The sequence below is a fragment of the Balaenoptera physalus genome, assembly GCF_965194825.1.
Source record: "Balaenoptera physalus genome assembly, chromosome: 9".
Taxonomy (NCBI): Eukaryota; Metazoa; Chordata; class Mammalia; order Artiodactyla; family Balaenopteridae; genus Balaenoptera; species Balaenoptera physalus.
Genome location: NC_138888.1, coordinates 48,631,711 through 48,657,268, shown reverse-complemented (window position 1 = coordinate 48,657,268; position 25,558 = coordinate 48,631,711). Strand labels below are relative to the sequence as shown.

Genomic DNA, 25,558 nt, shown 5'->3' with positions numbered 1-25,558 from the left:
CGGGGGCTGACTTTATGTGACTCGAGTAGGGTTAGCGCAAACCCCCTGAAGGTCTGCCTCCTGCCCTCCAACACCCGCTGAGCAAATCACTTTCGACAGCAGCGTGGCACCGTGTAAAGTCCATGTAGGATGGTCTGGAAAGAGCAGTTTCCTGTGGTGACAGGCAGCTAGGCTGGTGCGCTCTAACACCCGCTCACTCCTTTATTAGATTGCAAATTATATCAGCCGGAGGCCTTTGGAGCAGAACAGAACACACACGGAGGGCCTGGGGAGGGGGAAACACTGGCAAACGGTATCTGAACCCAGACTCGGAAAAGCTTTTTATATTGTGAGGTTTCTTGGTGTAGGAAATCTGTTACCCTGACGGCAGCCCCCTCTAACCCCAAACAGACACCTTTCTGGAGGTTATGATGAACTTCAGAGAAACCAGAGAATTAGAAAGATGGGGGGGGGGGTGACAACAGTTTTATTCTCTGACACATGGTTACATGGTTCCACTTTAGAATTCTGGTTTGGGACAAAGGAGCTCCAAAAGAACTCACTGAACCAAACATTTGAGGGGCTTTTTACATGAAATCTCTATCAGTCCCCCAGCATCGCTGCAGGATCCACATTTTCAGCTTTGTCTTTGATTTAACAGGGTGGCATAGCTTGACATTTGTGAGCACAAGGGACCTTGGAGTCTACAGAGTTGAGGGCTTTTCACACACCTAAGCCCCAAACCACGTTCGCCCTGACAGACTTGCTTATGGAGACGGCTAGGCTGCCCAGGTGCTATAAATCATTACTCTCCAAAAAAGGGGTGGGTGTTAGAAGAAGGAAATGTCATCTTCAAAAAATGTCAAGTGGCATGTCTGGGTTAGCCCTGGAGCATCCCCAAATGCCAGATCATTAGAGGCAGCTTTGCAGGTCTGGAAGAGGATAAGGCTAGAGAGGAAGCTGAGTGCCACTAGGGGCAGTGAACTCTGCCTGGGGGAGCCTGGACCACGAAGGCTGCTGTGGCTCCTTCAACCCCAAAAAGGTGAGGTGGAGAAGAGAGGGGGCGAGGTGCCTCAAGGAGTGATTCATGACCAAGAAAGGTTCCCACAAAAGATGAGCCCACGTTAGGGAGGCGGCACAGTGCGGAGATTAGAGAGTGGATTCCGGCACCGAGCTGGCTGCACTCAGTCCTGGCTTCCCCCACGTATTACCTTGGGCAAGTCACCTAGCCACCTTGTTTGCTAGTTCTCTCAACTGTGATGTGAGGATAATAGGCCTTTCGACGTGTAAACTGTTTAGAAGGGAACCTGGCATATCAGGGGTAATTTAGGAGCAGTGGTCATCCAAGTACCTACAGGGGAAGAGGAGGCAGAAGTGCCTCTCCTCCCCTCACCTTATGCTTCACGACCACGGACACTCTGCTGGCAGACACGGAGGGCCAGGCACATGAAAATCAACACAGAATTCATACTTGCCCCATTCCTCCCTTTTATTCAGGCAGCGAGTGCCAAGTGCCGGTGGAAAGACCTCCCGGTGGAATGTCAAGGGACCTGGGGTTTTATCTCAGCCTTGTCACAGGAGTCAGAGGCCAGACACCTAATCTTCCTGGCTTTTGTTTTACAGATGCCTCCAGCAGCTCAGTGGGCCTTGAAGTTAATCTGGTCCGTATTCATAATGTCAACAATAGCAGTAACAGCTGCTACTATTAGCATTTATCGAAAGCTTCCTGTGTCACACACTGTTCTTAGTGCTTTCTATGAAGTAGCTCAGAATTATTGAGGCAGTTACTACTTTTATACTCATTTTACAGATGGGAAGACTGAGGGAGAGAGAAGTTAGATGACATATTTTACATACATTAGCTCGTTATCAAAATAGTAGAGGTATTATCTACTATATACAGATGAGATATTATCTCATAATGAGGTATTATCTCTACTTACAGATGAGAAACTGAGGCCCAGAGAAGGTAAACATTCCTTCTGACTCCCAAAGAGAGAGTAGACTTAAATTTAAATCCTTGTAGAGTATCTTTCAATATGAGCAGTCTTTCTCAATTATTTATTTCTTTTTCTTTTTTTTGGCCGGGCCGAGCAGCATGTGGGATCTTAGTTACCAGGGATCGAACCCGAGCCCCCCTGCAGTGGAAGCACGGAGTCCTAGCCCCTGGACCACCAGGGAAGTCCCTCAATTATTTATTTTTTATCAAGGAACAACTTACGTTTAATAATGTGCGCTAGTCTTAAGCGTGCAGCTCAGTGGATTTTTACTTATGTATACACCAGTGGAACCACCGACCTGATCAAGATTTATAACATTTCCTTCACTGCAGAAGGTTCTCCCAGTTAACACCCTCCCAACCCCAATATAGCCCTAGGTTAACTTCTATCACCATTGATCAGTTCTGTCTGTTTTAAAACTTCATATAAATGGACTCACACAGAATGCACTCTTCTGTGCGCCGTTTCTTTCACTCAACATAGTAAGTGTGAGATTTCACCCACGTTTTGGCGTGTATCAGTAGCTTGTTCTTCTTTATTGATTGCTGTGTAGTATACTCAGTTGTAATGAATTTATCCACAATTTCACTGATCCATTCTTCTATTGATGAACGTATAGATTGTTTCCAGTTTTTGGCTATTAAGAATAAAGTTGCTATGAATATTCATGTACAAGTAGGTATGTGCAGTAATTTCTCATGAATATATACCTGGAGTGAAATTGCTGGGACATAGGGTAGTAGGCATACGCTTAACTTTGCTGCCAATTTTCCAAAACAGTGGAACAAAGTTATACTCCTACCAGCAATAAATGACCTTTTAATCGCTCTACATCCTCACCCAACATCGATATTGTCAGCCCTTTTGCTGTTAGCCAATCAGTGCTATCCCATTGTGACTTTAATTTGCATTTCCTTGATAAGTAATGTTGTAAAGTACCTTTTCCAGTGCTTACTGGCCATCTGGATATCCTCATTTGTGAAGGGCCTGTACAAGTCTTTTGACCATTTTTAAATGGATTATTTGTCTTTTTCTTATAGACCTATAGTTCTTATATATTCTGGGTTTGAGTGCCTTGTAAGAAATATGTATTGCAAATATCTTCTTCAAGTCTGTGACTTGCTTATTCACTTGCTTAATGGTGTTTCTGATGAACATGAGTTCTTATGCTTAATAAGGTCCAATTTATCTTTTTTTTTTTTCTTTTGGCCATGCCGCATGGCATGCGGGATCTTAGTTCCCCCAGCAGGGATTGAATCTGTGACCCCTGCAATGGAAGCTCGGAGTCTTAACCACTGGACCACCAGGGAAGTCCCTATCACTTTCTCATTTCATAATTTTTCTTTTAAAAAGGTCCAATTTATCATGTTTTACTTTTCTAGTTGAAAGAAGTCTGCCTACTCCAAGGTGAAGATAATCTACTATGTTTTCCTCTAGAGTTCTTATTGTTTTACCTTTAGAAGTATGATTCACCCTCAAATTAATTTTTGTGTATAGAGTGTGGTAAATGTGAAGGTTCATTTTTTTTCACATGTATATGCAAAATGTTTAGCGGCATTATATTGAAAAGACCATCCTTTTCCTGTTAGATTACAATGGTGCCTTTGTTGCAAACCAAATGACTGTATTTGTTTGGGTCTGTTTCTGGAGTATATTTTGTTCCACTGGTCTATTTGTTTATTATTTCCCCAGTACCACTCTGCTTCATAGTTTTATAGAAAGTCTTCAAATCTGATAGTATAACTTCTCCAACTTTATTATTCTTCTTCAAAATGGTTTTGGCTATTCTAAGTCCTTTGCATTTCCTTATAAATTTTAGAATCTTGTTGTCAATTTCCATAAAATCTTCCATTGGAATTTTGACTGGGATTGCCTTGACTCAACGGGTCAATGTAGAGAGAACTGACATCTTAAATAATATTAAATTTTCCAGTCCATGAAGATAGAATATCTTTCCCCAATTATTTAGTTTGAATAACAGTATTTGAGTAAATCTTTAGTATTTTTAAACAGTTAAGCATAGAGTTACCATATGATCCAGTAATTCCATACCTAGGTATATACCCAAGAGAACTGAAAACATATGTCCTCATAAGAACTTATTATACATGAATGTTCACAGCAGCATATTCACATTAGCCAAAAAAGTAGAAACAACTCAAATGTCCATCAGCTGATGAATGGATCATAAAATGTGGTATATCCATATAATGGAACATTATTTGGCAATAAACTAGTAAAGTACCAATATATGCTATAACATGCATAAACCTTGAAAATATTATGCTAAATGAAAAAGGCCAGTCACAAATGATCACATATTGTATGATACTATTTAAATGAAATGTCCAGAATAGGCAAATCTATAGAGACAGAAAACAGAGAGTGGTTGCCTAGAGCTGGGGGGATGGGAAGAAAATGAGTGAGTGATGGCTAAGGGGCTTGGGATTTCTTTTGGGGTAATGCAAATGTTCTAAAATTAATAGTGGTGATGGTTACACAACTCTGTGAATCTATGAAAAGCATTAAATTGTATGAATCAGATGGCATGTGAATTATATAAATAAGTGAATCAAATTATATCTCAATAAAGCTGTTTAAAATTTTTAAAAGTTATTTTGTCCATAATCTATTGTTAGGGGCTGAATTGTGTCCCTCCAAAATTCGTATGTTGAAGCCCTTACCCCCAGTCCCTCAGAATGTGACTGTATTTGGACATAAGGCCTTTGAGAGGTGATTAAGTTAAAATGAGGCCATAAGGTGGGACCTAATCTAATCTGACTGGGGGAGATGAGGACACAGAGACGTTAGGGATTCATGCACACAGAGGAATGACCACGTGAGGAAAGCGAGAAGGTTCCATCTGCACACCAAGGAGAAAGACCCTGAAGAAGAAACCAAACGTGCAGACACTTTGATCCTGGACTTCTAGCCTCCAGAACTGTGAGAGATAAATTTCTATTGTTTAAGCCATCCAGGCTGTGGTATTTTGTTATAGCAGCCCTAGCAAACTAATAGATCTATGTTGCTTTTTATATTCTTCAATGACCAATTTAGTCTAAAATGTATCAATATGTAAACTTCCCAAGTCTAAAGAGGACTCAAACTGGGCCATGTTTTCAGCATCTGTAGAGGTTTTTTTTTTTGTGTGTGTGAAAACATTTTGATTGTAAGCAGTGCCTTGGAATTCCTGAGGTTTTTTTCCTTTTTAAAATTTTAAACAAATGAGACTAAATTTTGGGGGAAAAGATAATTATTGAGAAATAGAAGTTTGAAATACACAGAATTCTAAAAAATTCTCAAGTTAAAAATTCTCAATCTGAATTTCATATAGTAAATAATTATAACATGATAATTTTTGATGCTATTTAATTAAGACAGTTTCTGTGTGTATTAATGCTTTAGAACTCAATAAAAAGTTCAAAAATAGATAAAATTATTGGAAAACTCCACTTAATCATTTTTGGGTTGTTCATTTTTAAAATTGAAATCTTTTACGGAATTATGGTGATTACTGTATTTTTTTTTTCTTTGAAAAAAATAAACTAAGTGAATCTTTCTTTTTTTTTTTTTTTTGGGCTAAGTGAATCTTTCTAAACACCACTTGAATGAACACAAAGGAAGGTGTAAGTATCACATTAATGAGAGGATGCAAGGGAGCCAGGACTTGATTTTCTAACTTGAAGCCATGTGTGTTTCACCGGGAAACTGAACAACCCTGCCACTACAAAAGCAGTTTTGAAATCTAATTTAAAAATTAAATATTAAAAGTAGACACTTGTCTAAAGCAAATATTAAAGTTGACCAAAACATGTTTTTGGTGAGGATCATCTCAACACAACAATGGGGAGTAACAGCCCTATACAGTTGACCATTGAACAACACAGGTTGGAACTGTCCAGGTCCACTTATACACAAATTTCTTTCAATAAATATGTACTGCAGAGCTACATGATCCTGGGTTGGTTGAATCTGTGAATGTGGAACTGTGGATATGGAGTGCCAACTGTAAAGTTAAAAGCAGGTTTTTGACTATGCAGGGGTGGGTGCCCCTAACCTCCGAGTTGTTCAGTGGTCAACTATATTTGGTAATTTCCCCAAGGTCACATAGGCAGGGGTTCAAAATCAGGTGGTTCTGGAGCCAAAGCCTGTGCCCTTAACCACTATGGTAGACTGGAGTGAAAGAACTGGTCCTGATTCTTCACTTCCCTTTGCTGTAACTTTGCAGAGCTCCCACCAAGGACCGGTATACTCTCTTGCCCTACTGATGTGCGTTTGGCCACATGACGTGTCATCAGTGATCACAACGCAAGCGGAGGTCTTAAAAGAGTATGAGTATGGTCTTAGATATATTGTCGGCCCTCCTTATCCACAGGTTCCGCATCTGAGAATTTAGCCAACTCAGGATGGAAAATATAAAAAAAATAATTTGAAAAAAATTCCAGAAAGCTCCAAAAAGCAGAAGTTGAATCTGTGCGCTGGCAACTATTTACATAGCATTTACATCTTATTTACCACTATTCATATAGTATTTGCATTGTATTAGGTATTATAAGTGATCTAGAGATTATTTAAAGTGTGTACGAGGATGTGTGTACGTTGTATGCAAATACTACACAATTTTATATAAGGGACTTGAGCATCCATGGATTTTGGTGTTTGCGGGGGTCATGGAAACCAATCCCCTGCTTACCAAGAAACGACTGTACTTAAAACGTATGCAGGTTTGGCTTGACTGGGTGTAATAGCCATAAGATAAGCGTTTCCACGAAGCCACTGACCCCTTCAACCTGGACCCCAGCACAAACACTCCCGGAACAGACCTGAACTTGACCTGAAGCCTGGATCCAAGTCCTGCAGTGGGCAACTTGGAACTCTGAGCCTAGAGTCCAGCTAAGCCTAGCTGGGTTGTGGTCCAACTGTAGATCACACCGATAAAAAAAAAACCCGAAACTTGTTATATTAAGCCACTGGGTTTGGGGATAACTTCTGTAAGTGTAGTATTATTGCAGCCATGGTCAGCCAATACAAACACTATGTTCTCATAGTATGGTCCTTAGACACCCGCATCCAAATCATCTGGGCACTTGTTAAAAAGATGAAGATTCCAGGAAAATGATTACTTACATACACTGATTAAGTGGTTTGATGGGACAATTCAGCAGTACATATTAAACTTAAGAATGTATTTAAATGAATAGCAAAGCAATTCCAATTCCGGACATTTCTCCAAGAGAAATCCTTGCTGATATCCACCAAAAAATGTGCAAGGATGTAGGTTGTTTGTAACAGTGCAAATCTGGAAATAACTAACTATCCATCAGTGGAAGAATGGTTAAATGAATGATGCTATTTTCATTCTATGGAATCCTATTGAATACTATTTGTTAAAAAGAAGAAAGTAAATCTCAATGTGTAGACACGGAGAGTTCTCTGAGACAGATTACTCAGTGAAAAGTCAAGGTGCATGCACACTACTATATTTAAAATACATAACCAACAAGGACCTGCTGTATAGCACAGGGAACTCTCCTCAATATTCTGTAATAACCTAAATGGGAAAAGAATTTGAAAAAGAATAGATACATGTATATGTATACGTATAACTGAATCACTTGGCTGTACACCTGAAACTAACACAACATTGTTAATAAACTATGTTACAGTATAAAATAAAAATTAAAAAAATATAAAGTACTCTATAAATTAAAAAAAAAAAAAGTCAAGGTGCAGAACAGTATGTGTAGTATGGCTTCATTCATGTAAATAAAAAGCCCTGGGCTCCCCTGGTGGCGCAGTAGTTAAGAATCTGCCTGTCAGTGCAGGGGACACGGGTTTGAGCCCTGGTCCGGGAAGATTCCACATGCCGTGGAGCAACTAAGCCGGTGCGCCACAAGTACTGAGCCTGCGTTCTAGAGCCAGCGAGCCACAACTACTGAGCCCACGTGCCACAACTACTGAAGCCCCCGCGCCTAGAGCCCGTGCTCTGCAACAAGAGAAGCCACCACAATGAGAAGCCCGCGCACCGCAACGAAGAGTAGCTCTTGCTCGCCACAACTAGAGAAAGCCTGCGTGCAGCAACGAAGACCCAATGCAGCCAAAAATAAATAAATAAATAAATAAATAAATAAATTTATTAAAAAAAAAAAAGAAAAGGAAAAGCCCTGTCTATGTATGTGTTCCAAGAGGATTATAAGGACACAAACCAAGATGATAAGTGATAACCTGTGGGAAGGAATGGTGTTGGGAAGGGGTGGGGGGCATTGCTTTGTGTGAACGTTTATTGTTTTTACACTGAGTAGATATTACATATATCTACATATATTACACTTGTGCCATCAAAAAGAAAAACTTTATGTATTCAAAAATGTACATTTCTGCATCTCGCCCCAAGATCAGAAGAGTCCAGGAATCTGCATTGAATGGAAATTTCAGACCCTGTTCTCTCAGCTGCCTGAGTCAGCAGTGAGTTTTCGAGGAGGCAGCCAGCCAGGGTAAGAGCTGCTAACTGAACAAGGCAGGGCCAAAGACAAATGGTAGGATTTCCCCTGTGAGCTGGAGGTGGAGGACAACTTTACCCAAGGGTTTCTCAGTTTTAAGAACGCCAACTGGGGCACAAAGCTCTAGAGTCATTCTGCTTCTGGAGAAAGTTTCTGTCAGTTACAAGAATCCCCTCTACACAGCATTCTCCATCCCACCTCTGCAGGCGCATATTTGAATCTCTGAAGGGTAAGGGGAGGTACTTGAGAGAGTTACATTTATCAAAAGAGGGCATGAGGAGTGAGGCAGGGCATCCGTCACTGTGGCCAGCCCAGGGACAGGACCCTGCAGGCCATTCCACATGGAGACACTCTCATCATGGAAAGGACAAGGTCGGGGGCAGGATAAAGCACATGGGAGCTTCAGTGAATTTTTCTTCTTTTACTAGTTTCATCTATAAAACCAGGGGTTTGCTCTGAAAACCAGTCCCTTGTGCTGTGTTAAGTCTGTGATCTTCCGGGACGTTCTGCTAGAGGTCAAGTTCATCAAATCCAATAGGATGGCACCTCCTTGAAGTGTTGGGGTTGATGTCCAGGCTGAAGCCCTGCTTTGCGGCCCCAGATCAGGCGGGAGAAGAGGTGTGAGCCGGGCATCTCACCTGGCGTGACGGGAGTCAGGTTATCCCGCTCTCCAAATCCCGGTCCCACCTCTCAGCTGCTCCCACGAGACTGGCCACTGGTCACCGTCCTTGTTGCAGCAGGGACCTGCTTTCTCAGGGGTTGAGTCAGGTCAAGCCCACCTGACCTGGCCTGGTTGGCTTCTCCAAAAGCTGAAGGTCTGTGGCCAAGACCGCCCTGCTGCCCTGTCTGGAGCAGAGCATCCACTGCTGTGTCCTGAGGGCTCCCATCACCAGCTCCTTTGGTGTCTCTCCTCCCCAGCAGGGTTTCCCTCCCTCCCTGGACTCAGGGGCAAGGGCCTGGCTCGCCCCGTGACCTAGAGCCCCAAACCCAGCCCCTGGTCCAGAGGGAGCCTAGGCAGCCGGGCTGGGAGTGTGATGGGGAGAGCAAGCCCAGGGATGAGGCCCAGGCAGAGGGCCCTGGAGGAGCGGCCAGGCCACGGCTGCAGTCAGGATTCTGGTGGGGAAATTCTCACACATTGGCAAAACGCAGCCGTTGTCTCAAGCGCTGTCTGCACGAGCAGCTGCTTTCTATTCTCGACATGGGTCCGCAGGATCTTGAATCCAAGTGGACATGTGAGAACATGCAACACAGACACACCCTCTCCTGATCCGCTGGAAGCCAGGTGTGCCTGTAACTCCAGCGAAGGGCGGGGCTCTACAGGTCCCCTGTCAACAATGGAAGCTTCTTCTAAGTCAGGCCTTCTGGATTCACTAGCCAGTTTCAGCAAGAGACACAGGAGCTTTAATGTCAGACGAGAACATCCACTTACAGTAAAGAGGTGACAGACTTTCCACCAGGCTAGAAGTTTCACCAAGTTTTATATTCCAGCAACAAATCCAGTGTTACGGTTCTAATCAGTTCAGGAAACAAAATGTCTAAATTTACTTGGGTCTGCAAGACTCAGAACTCCTGGCCAAAAATGTGCCCTTTGATCTTTATGCCTTTAATCTGAAGCATTCTCTAAATGCATTTCCATTTTAATGAACAATGCCTTATACTGGCATAATACTCTTTATTGAAGAAACTCAGATCATATCTTAAGTTTCACAACCCTTGGAGTAAATTCAGTGTAACATCTGAGTGTCAAGTTCCTACTGGCAGTGAGTACAGAGGCGAGAAGGAGCCCTGAGGAAGAAGGGTGCAGGAGGCCCTGGGGTGACCAGAGCCGAGTGCGGGGAGTTCTTGGGAGGGGCCACCATTTACGACTGAGGGATCAGAGAGGGCTTCAGGAGGGAGGAGAGGTTTGAGCTGGGCCTCCAAGTGTGGATAGGCTGCTAAGAAGAGAAGAGATGGCAAAAGACTGTTGGTGGGAATGTAAATTGATACAGCCCCTATGGAGAACAGTATGGAGGTTCCTTAAAAAACTAAAAATAGAATTACCATACGACCCAGCAATCCCACTACTGGGCATATACCCTGAGAAAACCATAATTCAAAAAGAGTCATGTACCACAATGTTCATTGCAGCTCTGTTTACAATAGCCAGGACATGGAAGCAACCTAAGTGTCCATCGACAGATGAATGGATAAAGAAGATGTGGCACATATATACCATGGAATATTACTCAGCCATAAAAAGAAACGAACTTGAGTTATCTGTAGTGAGGTAGATCGACCTAGAGTCTATCATTCAGAGTGAAGTAAGTCAGAAAGAGGGAAACAAATACCGTATGCTCACACATATATATGGAATCTAAAAAATAAAAAAAAAAAAAATTGGTTCTGAAGAACCTAGGGGCAGGACAGGAATAAAGACGCAGACGTACAGAATAGACTTGAGGACACAGGGAGGGGGAAGGGTAAGCTGGGACAAAGTGAGAGAGTGGCATGGACATATATACACTACCAAATGTAAAATAGATAGCTAGTGGGAAGCAGCCGCATAGCACAGGGAGATCAGCTCGGTGCTTTGTGACCATCTAGAGGGGTGGGATAGGCAGGGAGGTAGGGAGATGCAAGAGGGAGGAGATATGGGGATATATGTATACGTATAGCTGATTCACTTTGTTATAAAGCAGAAACTAACACACCATTGTAAAGCAATTATACTCCAATAAAGATGTTAAAAAAAGAAACAAGGCTGGGAACATCATCTAATTCCGTACAAAGTGATACAACCTAGAACGTCTTTTGATGCTGATCAGGAAACAGTGCAAAGTGAAATAAATTTTAATTCTGAAATGAAAAAATGACGGCCTTGAACAAAAAATATGATTGACTCATTTTTACAAAATGTTAAATAAAAATGACACTCAAAAAAAAAAAAGGAAGAGACGAGACGGCAAAAGAACATTCCAGGCAAGGGGGAAACACTGGAGCAGTGCAGAGCATGCTTGAGGAGTTGTGGGCAGTTCAGCAGCCAGGATCCAGGGCGGGGGTGATGGTAGAGGGGACAGGAGAGATGAGGTTGGCAAACAGTGGAGCTGGACTGCAGGGGCCTAAACTCCCTGGAATTAGCTCCACTGACAAAATGGTATCTTCAGGGGTCTGAGGAATCTCATAGAAATGGTGTTCAGGAAGTAGAGTTGGACCTGCAGATACAGGTGCTGGACAGCAGCTGTTCCCAGGCACTCTTTCTCTGGTGGACCATGGTCTCCAGCCACTGATTCTCTCTGCAGGCTGCATCCTCTGCTCCCCCATGGGGCCATCTCTGGTCCTGACTCAACCTAACCTGTAGGCCAAGCGTCTGTCACCACAGCCTCTTAATTCTTGGTCCCAACTTAAAGGAGACAACTCCATTAGCTAGCGGCCAGTCAATGGACTGGTTTCCCTGTCAGGCATCTGACCTGGTATCATCAGCTGTTCTGGTGTTGGGGAGGGTCATATGGTAAAAACCTGACCTTCAATAGAGAGTGTAGTGCTGTGGGGTAGGGAGTTTAAAGAAAGGGGTATGGACTGGGCAGCCCCTCCAAACGTGTCCCCTTCCACCAGTGGGGGTCAGTGGGAGCCATTATATTTTTAAAATAGGAGAACACCACAATCACAGCTGAGATTTTAGGTTACTCTCCACCACGTGAAGGATAGACTGAAGATGAAGGGGAGGTGCCCACACAGATCAAATGCCTTCCACGTACCAAGCACTATGCTAGATGCTGTGTGCATATTCCCTTATTTCATTTTGACAAGAGTCCATTTCACTTGTGAGGAGACAGAAGCTAAGAGGCTTGGAGATGTGAAGAAGTAGCTGGCTGAAAGTCATACAGTTAGTAATGGAAGAATTGTGATTTGAACCTAAAACTGGGCAAGACTTGAAATCATGCTTTCCCACCACACCAAGCAGGAAATCAGCGAGGGCAGCCTCTCACGATGTCTGCAGGCACCTCACGTGCCCGAGTCCACACTGAGTCCACAAGCTCCTGCCTACTCTTAGCTCCTCCTCCTGGGACTTTCACCTCTGTTAATGCTCTCACCATTTACCCAGTCATCCAGGCCCAATCTCTCTAAATCTCAGTTTCCTTCTCTGTAAAGCAGAGATTATAACGGTATGTTCCAAAGGTTGTTGTGAGAACTAAATAAGACGGTTCTCATGGAGTGCTCAGAGCTGAGATTGGAGCTTGGCACATGTGTCCGCAGAATGGACAGAGCGATTGATTGGATGTGGGGACAACAGGATCCTGACTTGGAGTTTTATTTGTCTAATGCAGGAGTTGGCAAACATTTTCTGTGAAAAACCAGGTAGTAAATATTTTCAGCTCTTGGGTTATACAGTCTCTCTTGCAACTGCTGAAATTTGCCACTGTAGGGAAACATCAGCTGTAGCCAAGACAGAAGTGAATGGGCATGGCTGTGTTCCAAGAAAACAAAATGAACAGGGGGCTGATTTTGCCTGAGGGTAGTAGTTTGCTGTCTCCTGGTCTTTGCCTTGGCTCCTTCCATGAGGGTGGAGCCATGTCTGTTTAGTTCATAGATTTTCCTCCGGGTCTAGCACAATGCCTGGCACGTGGTAAATATGCCATAAATATTTGCCAAAGGAATGATTAAATGAGAGAAAGCAAGCAAGCAAGAACAAAAGTGGCTGAGAAGGGGCCGCATGTTAAGGATCACCTGGGTGTCAGTTGCAGGGTTCAATGTAGGAAATAGGAACCACACTAGGGATTTTAAGCAAAAAGGTGGAATTACACATTTGCTGGAAGGGCTGGAAGAGAGGGCTCTATGCTGGATTTCCGGGAATGACTCCCAGAATGTGGCAGAACTGACCTGCCAGGAGGGCAGCCCCCTCTCCCACATTCAGGAAGGTGGGACTCAGGAGGTTGCCACTGGCACTGTTGACCTCATGGACATTGCAGCTGCAATACAATGGTCAGAATGTGGTCAGAAAGCTGGGAACATCTGCCTGCATGTTGGGATGTCGAGCTTAGCCACTGCCACCTCCTCAGCTGGCTCCTGACACCTATGAAGCTGGAGACTGGACCTCAGTGGCCCCATGACCTTGCTTTCCAGCAGAAAACAGACAAGATCTGCAGGAAATTGGCTTCTGCTTCACTTCTGCCTTCCCAACTTTGCGTTAATATGTCTCATTGGTATGGCCTGATTGACACTCATGATCCTCGTGGTAAGGGAGTCTGGGAAATGTAGTTTTCTTCGCTTCCTTGATTCCACAGCACCGGGAGGCAGCACAGAAAGATGTGGGAATGGATCCACAACACGTTCAGCCCCACCTGTACATTCTGGTGATCTACTGCTGCAGAACAAGCCCTCCCAAACCTCAGTGGCTTAAAACCAGTCATTTATTTTTCTCAGAAATTTGAAATTTGGGCAGGGCTTGGTGGGGGCAACTTGTCTCTGCTCCATGAGGCATCTGCTGGGATGGTTCAACTGGTGGTTTAGCATGGGCTCCACAAGCCCTCACAGCCGCCTGGGAGCACAAATGGAGAGGAACCAAAGCCCTCGGCAAGAGCCCCAGCCGAGCTCCTGGGCAGCAGCCAGCATCAATGCACCAGCCGTGTGGACGTGTGTAAGCCGCTGGGAAGGCGGGTCCTTCCGTCCCAACAGGCTGCCCCAGCTGATGCCACACGGAGCAGAGATGTCCGTGATGAGTGTTGTCCAAGTCGCAGACTCGTGGGCAAAATAAATGACTATTTCTATTTCTGCTACTAAGTTTTGGGGTAGTTTGTTTTGCGGCAAAAGATCATCAGAAAGTGCAGGTTGTGCTGAATGTGAAGGAGGGAGGGGAACAGAAGGGGCGATCAACAAGAAGCGAAGCAGCCGATGCCAGGGAGGGGGAATGGTTGACCTAAATATAAGCCAAGTTCACTTTCCTCCTGCACCCACAGCATTGAGACTTACCAGCTTTCTAACTGATGCTTCCTGAAAATCAGCCCAATGTGGTTTGGGCTATATCTGCCCAGCCAGCAGGCCAAATCTTGGGCTGAATCAAGAGCCCTTTATTCTTGTAAGAATTGTTGCCTGGGGGCTCTCTGTCTCTTCCAGAAATTGCCTCTCAGCAATTTTTGATCATGGTTGAAAGATTTAGATTTTGAAATTGCCAACTGTCATAAAAAGGCAAGACTGATCTGCTGTGTTCTTACTTTTACAACCAGCTTCCAGGATAACTCAGGTGATTTCCAAGTACAGGGTTGTCACATACAGTTGTGCCAGTTGTATACTGCACAATTCTAGGGGGCACCATTTGCATTCTAGTCATGATCTCTTGGCATATTTATTACAATAGTTTTCTGGCAGGTGGCAGCAAAGTGTCTTGAGGTAGAGTAGCTTTTTCTAATTTGCAAAAAGGCAATTTATAGCTAGTGGCAAGAGGCATAGGGACAAAACTAGTGTCTAATAAATCTTCGGCCAGTGGCAGGGGTTAGTAGGAGAAAAGGAAGAAGTGGGGAGGAGTAGTAGGATTGGGGGGGGCGGGCCCTTTGCTCATCCAAAACAGGCTCCCAAGAGAAAGAAGTGCTGAGATTTGTGGGGTTCAAGATTCAGCTTCTTGGGGCCAGCAGGGTTTTAGAGGAGGCAGGATTTGGCCAACAAAAGAAGAGTACTCAGGAGAAGCAGAGAGAATCAGCTACACACTTGCCCTGAAAGGTTGAGATTTAAGGGCTCACTGGAATAAGTAAATAATGACCCTTTGTGGAGAAATTGGAATGAAGAGAATGAGTGAATATCTGAAGAAAATTTCTATGGTTCTGGTGGGGGTGGGGAGCAGAGGGAGGGGAAGGAAAATGAACACTGATTGCCATGGGAACGCACTGTTTGAGTGGAGGGTACCCGGTCCACTGCCAGAATTCCACACCACCTCTGACCACTCTGGTTCTGGAAACCTCCATTAGTCAGGAACCAGTATCATAACTCATAGCAATAGCACAGCTTCTGAATGTCAAGGTGGATTACATGATGCCTTTCTATTTCAGATATTATAGACTGCAAAATCTTTGCAGTTGAAACAATATTCTCCATTTTGCATTTGATTCTGAAAGACAGTCCCAGCCAAGCACAGCTTTTTGTTTTATCTATGTATCTTCCAAGGTCTCCTTTGGCTGTGCACCGTTGCTTTGGTTCTTGGCTTGCTGTTTTAAGTACAGCTTTGTTACATTTCCGTTTTCCCTAGTATTCAAAAACTAGTACTTATTTGCATTAAAGCAGAAAAATACTGAATAGAATGAAGCATTGCTTTCCCCCTCTCAAACATGGTGAGGTCATGGTTTAGTGATAGCAGTGACAATGATGAATGCCTTGCACTTTCACTTAGAGACCTTCAGGAACGTATAAACAAATATTTTCCAGAATGCACAGGTGAGGGAGGAGGCGGAGTGGTTCACACAGGAGTGGGCTGATCACGGTCTGATTCCTCTTTCCCTTCCCAATTATCTCACAAATTATGCTTTGGTGAACAGGACCGGAGCTGTGCATATTTTAAATCAAACTAAAGTCCACTGAAGTAGGAAAATTATGCATTTTACGTAAATGATGTGGGCAAATTATTATTCAGTTTTTAACAGGGTTTTTCCATCACTTTGCTGTGCACAATGTAATATGGTTAATTTACCAGAAAGCATTGTTATTCATTCCCTAATTCTCTATGCAACTGCTGCCATTTGCTTACCATTTCCTCACTGCTGTCTGGGAACTGACAGACCTTCAGGCTCCATTTAGGGTGGTTTGTGTTCCAGGGCAATCTCTAGGGGCTCCGCTCACCCCTTGGGAGGAGTCTGAAAACGAAAGGATTCACACACCTGGATTTAGTTTCTGGGTGGCTTTAAATGAATCCTTTTGTACACACATACATACACACACACACACACTAAAATCTCTTGCTATTTACTAGTATTTCCCCACAGTTTTACACGTACGTCGTCTGTTAAAAACACTATCTGAATAATACGTATTTCATTCTCTTACTGCCAATTAGCTGCTCACTGATTACATAGCAAGCACTTGAAAATTAACCAAAGGGAAAAGAATTCCAAAACAAAACAAACAGAATACCTTGCAACAGCTAGTATATACCTTCTTTCATGAGTTTACATATTGCTTGATGATTCAAGCAAAATAGCCTCATAAATGGGAGGAGAGGGAAGAATGAAATGGGGTCATCAATGGGAGAAAACCCCCTACTAACTGTTATTTTATTTTATTTTTTTAAATAAATTTATTTATTTATTTTTGGCTGTGTTGGGTCTTCGTTTCTGTGCGAGGGCTTTCTCTAGTTGCGGAGAGCGGGGGCCACTCTTCATCGCGGTGCGTGGGCCTTTCATCGTCGCGGCCTCTCTTGTGGAGCAAGGGCTCCAGATGCACAGGCTCAGTAGCTGTGGCTCACGGGCCTAGTTGCTCCGCGGCATGTGGGATCTTCCCAGACCAGGGCTCGAACCCGTGTCCCCTGCATTGGCAGGCGGATTCTCAACCACTGCGCCACCAGGGAAGCCCAACTAACTGTTATTAAGAGAGGAAGTGAGGCGTTATTATAAGCCCCTTTCCCTGCAATTCTCTTATTCTCGTACTCAGTCCAAACCACATTCCAAAACCCCACCTGAAACCTTACTCTCTGTCCTTTTATGGTACTATCTCCCATCCCTCCAGGTAGCAGTGCACTAATCAGAATAAATGATGTACCTACATACCTTTTAATGTCCGCGTTTGTGGGGAGGAGGGAGAAAAAGAGATTTAGATTTTTCTTTGCTTCGTTTTGGTTTCTCTTCATTTAGACGCATTCGTTGAGCACCTTCTACATTTAAAGCATGAGCTGGACCCTAATGGGGTTGGGGATCAGAAGGAAACACATCCAAAGGCAAAAAACACTGAGCTTACCATTAAGCATTACATAATCCACCTTGCTTGTCCTTTAGGAACACCTCCTCTAGGAAGTCTCCCAGGCACTCCCCATTCCGGGCCATCTGGCACTCCTTTGCTGCCACCCATCTTTCCTCCCAACAGAGAGCTTATTGCAACTATCTCTTATGGGTCTCCATCCTCACTGGACTGGGGATACTAATTGTCTCTTTGGCTTTCTAGTGCTAAGCACAGGGTCTAACCCATAATAAGTACTCAACAGATGTTTGCAGAAGAAATGAACAGTTAAGTCCTTGCACATACCCAAAGTCATCTCTCTGGTCATCCCACTGCCTTGAAGAGCCCTGGCAAAGGGCTCCTTTCATCCCAGTTCTGGTTTCTTCCTCCTTGACCAACATCTCCACCCCGTCTACTCCCATTTGCTGCCATCTTGTACCAGCAGGCTGACCTGACCAAACCTTCACTTCCAGGCAGCTCTGGATGGTTCTCCTCTGCCCATTATCAAACCCTCCCATCTTCTGTCCCATTCTCAGCCAGGGGGCTACTTTTTGCTGGGTGAAAAAGGGAATCAAATAAAGAGAATCCATATTGATGGGGGTTAATGTTACCTCTCCCGACTACAGTATTTTCATGTTAGCAGTGCTATTTTATGGACAACATCTTCATGCGGTGTGGTTCTCAAGCGGGGCACATGCACTCCCTGGGTCATGCAGAGGTTTGCCAGGGATACTACAAATCATAGGCTGGTTAACAATGCACAACCTGAAGGATGGGAAAGGTATTTTATGTGAAGACGAAAAATGGATACCTTAGAAAAAATACCAATTTTTCATAAAATGACTAAGTTAGAATGAGACTTTGAAGGCCCCAGGTCCCACGGGTACAGGTTTAGTCCCATTGATGTTGGGATGAGTTCTGGGGCAAGGTTCGGGAAGCACTAACGGTGTTCATTTCAGGCTACAGACTGGGGCTTCAAATCATGTATGGACACTGGTGAGCCCACATTCACAATGGCAGCGCTAGTGCCTTGGGCAGCTCACAGCAAATCCCGGGACGCTCAGCAGGCCCTTAGGTGTGTTATTCTCAGGTCTACCTTTCACTCCACAGGACGGCATCACCCATCTAGCCATCCACCCACTCATCCAACATCGGCCATCAGCTCATCACTGCCCTTGGTGCAGAAGACTGGTGAACAAGTAAGGCAGTTTCTGTTCTCAAGGAGCTCACAATCTGGCAGGGAAAATGCATTAAGAGAAGAGTCATATTATTAAACACATTATTAGAAGAGCAGTAAGTATTCTGGAAAGGAGCATAGGGTTCTGGCTGCTGGGGGGGAGCAGTCATTTGTCACTGATCACATTCTCCTTAGAACAGTCCCTGTCATACTGGAAAACCACTTATTTTTCTTTCCAGTCCTCAGAATTAATTTAAAAAATAAGGTATATCTCCATGCCCCCCCCAATGGAATTCTGAATATTTTGCATGTTTGGAAAGAATGAGGTATGATTTAGGAATTTATTATGAAAAATTTCTGAGAATGTAGGTATACATAAATTATGAAGTTTCATTTGATATTGCAAAGATATTAGAGATACTAATTTTTCATTCTATTGAAAAGTATTCAGTATTTCATGAAATACTAATTTCATTCTTCTCTGTGGTCACAATCTACATTTGAAAAATAAAATACATATACTATTAGTACCTGCCTTAGTAAATCTGTACCCCACAATATCATTTTTAGGATAAGAATTTGTTTGAGCTTCCTTTCTTCTCGCTCCCCCTTTTGCCCTTCCGGAATTATTTCCTCCCTCCCTCCCTCCCTTCCTTATCTCCTTTCCCCTTATTCTCTCCCTCCCTCCCTCCCAGCAAATATTTTGGAGGGCCTAATTGAATTCCAACAGTTTAATATATAGTGGTAAGAAAGCCAACAAAACTTATCTAAACCTATTAAAATACCTTTCAGCAATGAATCGACCAAACGCCATTTTATCCCAGTGCAACTTGTTAGGAAATGCCTATTATGTCAAGTGAGGTTCTCTTGTCTGGAGCCATGACAAAGGAGCAGCTGACATGCTTCATGCAGCGGGCTTCAGTGCCATCCTCCTCTGCATCCGGCTGAAAAACTTACCTTCTTTAGGACTCACGAAAGAACTATTCCAATTAATATAGTATACATTCTTAAAGTCCCATAGGAAATTTCAGATAAAAATTTTGCAGCTCCAATACAACTAGAAAAGTCCTCTGGTGCCAAGATTTAACCACAGGAGGATTCCTGTCTTTCTCGAGGCAGGTAAACACCCTCTGGCGCTTGTCAGGGAATCTTCAGTTGTGTGGCTGTATTTGAAGGACTATGAATACATTGAACTTATCTTGTGGAAATGCCTGGCTCCTCATACACCTTTCTTCGCCATGAACGAGGTAGACCGGAATACATCATTGGCTTCAGTCTACACCTTGATGCCCTAACACGGGGGAGGCCCTGCATCTACTGGTCTTCTCGCTGGTCCTCCCGGCCCTTCAGTACGCTGTGAACAAAGCGGACTCGGAGGAGAGTGTGAGGCGTGAGCACAGGTGAACAGAAATCATTTTGTCTCATTTACAACATCTGAGCTTTGGCAAGTTGTCTTCTCCGGTAGGTTTATTATTTGATTTTAAGAAAGTAGAAAGATGAATTGGGAGATTGGGATTGACATATATACACCAATATGTATAAAATAGATAACTAATCAGAACCTGCTGTACAGCACAGGGGATTCTACCTCACTTCGCTGTACAGTAGAAACTAACACAACATTGTAAAACACCTATACCCCAATTAAAAAAAAAAAGAAAGTAAAAAGAACTAGATTATTAGGAAGCCTCCCTACGAAGCAGAGCAATGCCAGATGCCAGCTCTCCTCAGGGAACAGGGCAGGTCCTTACTCACTGCCAGGTTACGAAAGACAAAAAAATATTTCACCGTCACTTGCCGCTAAGGCACCTTTCAAGATACAAGAGAACTTTTTGGTTAGTGCATTTAGTTTCCTAACCCCAAACTTCTAAAACTTTCGAGGGAGGGAGGCTTCTTGGGAGGTGTTGGGACTCCCTGGAGGTGGTGTTTCATTTGCCTGGACTGGTCTGCCTCGGCAAGATCTCTTGGCATCACATAAGTTTCTTGGAAGAAAAAACCTGAAATGTCTCTGATTTCTTCATATTTATAGCTACTCTTTTCCCTTTAGTCTGCAACCCTACTCCGTTTCAGAACGGTTCCAGCGAGCTGCATTTCATAAGTGTGTCCTCAAGTTAACCCAAGTCTTGAGTTTTGCTTCATGTGAGAGAATCCACAGTTAACTCAATTGATGAATTGAAGGCTATACTTTGAAGAGACTGCTTTCCTTTAAAAATCTGTTTAAAACTGGCTGTTATGACTTTTTCAGATCTTTTTGAATGACCAAGTCAAAAACAAACACAAAAATCCCCCAGAGTACTTGAAAATTATCTGACCTACTGGGATGTGAAGATGAAAAACAAAGTTATATCTTTAAAAATATCTAGAATGTGTTAATAACTTGCCCAGTATTGTGATAACAATTTTATGTAACAAGATCTTTGAAATTTTATCAATTTAGCAATTAATACCAAAACCAATACCATGAAAACTTGGTTAGCCAGAAAATCCCTGTTTCACTTAAAAAATGTCAGAAACTTTCTAAATATAAAGGCTACTTCAGCAAGAAAACTGTCTTCTTTGTGTAATTCTACACATCATCAGTGATCTTAGAATCCCAGGATCTCAGATGTAGGAGCCTACAGCAAATCTCATCCAACCCTCTCGTTTCTATAGACAGGACCTGAAAGGGAGAGATTCCAGGTGGCTGTTGAATGAGTGCAGCTGAATGAGTGCGGAGCCAGGCCCGGCCTCTTGGCCCACTCCACCTACTGCCCCTTCTGCAACACCAGGCTGTTCCCCTGCTTAGCGGCTTCATTACAGGGGTGGAAGGACACTGGGAAACATATGTATTGACTCCAGGACAAGAAAGATTCTTCTTGCAATAGTCTCTTTCTCCTACAAGTGGGACACAGAAAATTTTAGTTAGCAAAAATGCCTGATAAATTAAAATGTTAAGGTATGCCTAGTCTTGCTTTAACAATCTTCTGAATTAACTAGACAATAGCCCAGCCTTTCTTGGTGGGGGGGGGGGACCCCACTCCAGGTGTTCTGAATGTTTCTGTCATTTGGAAATCACTGCACAATGGTTAAATTCTCCAGGTGACTCCTTACCATTCAGTATGGGACAGATATGTCACTCCTAGAGTACCTTCCATGATTTAAACAAATGAACAAAAAAAAATTCAAATGTAAAATGCTCTCTTTTTAATTACTAAATTAAGAAAGTTAAACAATTTAAAAATGTAAACTCACAAAGAAATGATAACAAAAAAGGAATTAAGACTTCAGAGTTGCCACTCAGTATTAAAAACTCAATAGAAATAGGGTTTTTGATTTGTTGTTAAACATACGTAATTCAAGGTTGGTACAAACAGCGACTAAAAATGTAACACTTTTTTTTTGGGCATCCCCATGAGATGTAAAGTAGTGCATAGTTATTTCACTGGAGGACCCTTGGACATAGAGAAAGTCATTTCATTAGCAGTACAGGACATTTGAACACTTATTTTACAATGGGAAATGTACGACCTCCCACCCTCACCTTCCCGTAAGGGTTAGTTGAATGAGAAAGTTTAGCAGGTTGCCACGACTACAGTGCTATGGGTTTCAGACCATTTAAATGTGGTTACAAGGTTTATTAAATTTAAAAAGTTGGAAACATTTCAGCATTCATGTTTTATACAAGAAGTTTGTGTGGTATCCATCTTCTAGTCCCCCTGGTAGTATTGGCCACTTGCTTGCTTTAAAGAGGCTCACTTTTAAGTTTCAAGAACAAATCGTAGTAAGTCGAAGCAAATATTGGAAACAGAACTTGTGAATTCAGCTCGGGGGGCTGCTGAAAAGAGTCAAAGTAACAGCCATCTACAGGCACAGTCATGAACCAGAAAAGTGCCATCCAAATTAAAAAAAAAAAAAAAAAAAAAATCAAATCATGTTTTGCAAAAGCCAAAGAAGGAGGCCACTGGTTTTCAGAATAACACTGGTGCTTTTATGTTGATTTTCCAGTCAAATCCTCACTCTGGGTCCCGAAGCTCTGTGGCCCACATCAGCCACGGTCTCCACGTTAGCACCCACATGGTGTATGTACAGGGATGTATATATTATATATATTCATATTTATAAAAAAGAAAAAAAAACAAACACCTGTCCTGGTTGGTTTTTGTTAAAACATGAAAAAAAATTTTATTGTTTTAGACAAAGAGGCCACTTTTGGAAAATAATACTTTTTTTTTTTAGTTGAATCAGGTGAAGACAGAGTTAAAAATCACATAGGATTTGCATTTTAAAAAAAGGAAAGCACTAGGATCGTTGGCACTGGAATAACTATTTACACTGAACAGAGGTTTGGCCTGTTACATAACATCGATACAACGCATTTTCCAAAGTCTGAGAAATAACAAGGTTCTGTCTCGTATGCTTCACAGAGGAGGTTCGGATTTGGGGACAAGTGTCATTAATGAGGGCCATGGAAGTTCGTCAGCTTCAGAGTCACATGCAATCTGATCCTGGACAGTTCTCGCTGCTCTGCTCGGAGCAGCTGGCTACGGAATTGAAAGCTAATGGGGAGGGGGCGGGGAAGCCTCTTGGACCAGGCCTCTCTCGGCAGACCCAGGTCTCACAGGTTTTCACCAGGCTGATACTGGGGCTCTGTCGCGGTGAAGTAGTCTTCCAGGAAGCCCTGCAAGTACTCGAAAGTGGGCCGCTCTTCGGGGTCCTTTTTCCAGCAGTGGATCATGAGCTCATGGAGGGAGATGGGGCAGTCCTGCGGGCAGGGCATCCTGTAGCCGCGTTCCACCTGCTCCAGCACCTCCCGGTTGTTCATGCCTGCAAAGACAAGGGCCGTGAGCGCGGGCGCTCCGGGCGGCCCAGCCAGGGCCACCGCCCCTGCACCTCCTCCTGCTTCTGCTTGGAGCCTGCAGGTGGTTAAAACATGTTGAGGGCTGTCTTAAATTAGACCCTGCCTTTAATGGGCTATCACACCACTCAGAAGTAAAAAAGGACCCCACTACTGACACACGCAAAGCCCCAGAGGATGAATCTCAGAAGCATTGTAAGTGAAAGAAGCCAGACACAAAAGGCAACATACTGTGTGATTTCATTTATATGAAATTCTAGGAAAGGTAAAACTACAGTGATAGAAAGCAGATCAGTGGTTGCCAGGGGGTGAGGGGGAGGGGAATCCTGCAAAGGGGCCGCAGGGAACACCGAGGAGTGATGGAAACATTCTGTGTCAGCAAACCATCCCCGTAAAGGCCAGATGGTAAAGATTTTAGGTGCTGTGGGTTGCATACGGTCTCTGTCGCATATTCTTCATTTTATTTATGTTTCTACAACTCTAAAAAGGTACAAAACAAAAACAGGGTGGGAGCCGGATTTGGCCCACAGGCTGTAGTCTGCCAACACATGTTCTATATACTGTATGTGGAGGTGTGACTGTTTATGTTTGTCAAAACTCATTGAATTCTTAAAATTGTTGAATTCTATTGTATGTAAATTACACTTCAATTAAACTGAGAAAAATATGAATGAAGCAGATAAAAACAAATCCACGGAATGAAAAATAAACTGTCCTTTGTTCACAGGACCCATGAGCTCCATTGATGAACTTCATAAATTGGCTGTCCTCGTGCCTGGGCAAGCTCTTGGTGCCCCGCTGTCTGAGATCTGACATCACGCCACCACGCTGGGCACCATCCAGCCCAGCGACCCCTAGGTGCCCTGAGGTTTGATGACTGCGATGGGGAGACAGGGCGTCTGTGTTTACTGATGACCTTGGACAGGCCATCTATCATTGGAGACCTTTGCGACCCTCCGGGGGAGCTGCCTGATAGTGAAACATCAGCATGCCTGGAGCTAACAGGAGACATTCTGGGAGATTGCTAACCCTCTGGAGAATGCAACCTCCCTGCACGTTGGCCTTCTTGACAGAACAGGAAATACCACACTGGGGGTGAGCCGAATGCCCTGACCCCTTTCCCAATCACTGCCAGGCTCTCTTCTCTGGTTTTCCTTCCCTTTTCTGCCATATCATGTTCTGCCATTGCCTGCCAAGTCCTTGTATGTTTTGGCTGCTCCTTGGCCCTGAGCCTATAATCCTCTCCCAAATTCTGACCCAGTTAATTTACAAAAGCAAGAGCCTCAGTTCCAGCCATTCAGAAACCCAGATTTCTTCCCCCAGCTCTCAGGGATGTAATCAGCAGGACACAGCGCATACATGTAGCAGCTCCCTTTAATGCTGGAGGAGGTGGCAACCTGCTGGCTAGAACCCTGTCAGCCTGGCCAGAGCAGCTGGGCCCAGGTCACAACCCTGTCCCCCTGAGTAGGGGACACTCAGACTTTGGGATCTGTTGTCAGTTCTCTTTGTTGTTGCTTTTGGAGCTGGGTTGATCCCGGCTCCCGTGGCTGTCAAGCACAGCCCTGTCAGTCACATGCTTATCCAAACCCTTTCAGGATGCCTTCTTATTCTCTGCCACTGTAATTCCTTGAGGGGATAAAATCCGTGTATTATTCCTGCTGTGTTGAAGTAGGCCTTCAATTTAATTATTCTAATATAACCTTGGTCACATTTCGGGGGTGACCCTTATTATTAGTGAGAGAGGCTCGGTGAGTGAATCTGGGTCCCCTGCCTCTGCACCATGCCTGTCTTTACAGGGGCCCACTTCAGTTGGATGTTCGGTCAGCTCTGAGGCTTATTACCTTAAATCCTCCTCCAACTACTGAAAACTCACTTTGACAGCTCGGGATGGAACGGGGAGCTGGAAGCAAGGAGAGACACTGGAGTGTCCTGCAGCGCTCTGGACAAACCAGGGCACGGGACAGGGACCAGCATGTCCTTATCCACGATCCCCAAATCCAACAAGCTCTGCAAAGCGAAAGTTCTGGAAACTCACTTGGCAGCAAAATTGATCCGAACTCACCTCATTCGGCCGTAAAACCTGACCTGGTGTGAGGCTATCGACTGTTTCTCTTCATGCCTACATATCGCTACAGAAGTAAGAACGTGTTTGAACACAGAGGGCAGCCCTGGACTCTCC

The 25,558-nt window shown here is 43.8% G+C and overlaps 1 protein-coding gene and 1 long non-coding RNA gene across 3 annotated transcripts in view; both read right to left on the bottom strand.

The window, feature by feature from the left end:
• The window catches only part of LOC309667183, a 238,789-nt gene that overhangs the window by 121,305 nt on the left and 91,926 nt on the right, over window positions 1-25,558 (bottom strand). The window lies entirely within an intron of this gene.
• The window catches only part of FYN (FYN proto-oncogene, Src family tyrosine kinase), a 205,159-nt gene continuing 202,277 nt past the window's right edge, over window positions 22,677-25,558 (bottom strand). Inside the window, exon 13 of the mRNA XM_082475311.1 lies at window positions 22,677-23,348. Within this exon, the coding sequence (XP_082331437.1) occupies window positions 23,140-23,348 (209 nt within the window). The 3' untranslated portion in view covers window positions 22,677-23,139. The remainder of the gene's footprint in view (window positions 23,349-25,558) is intronic.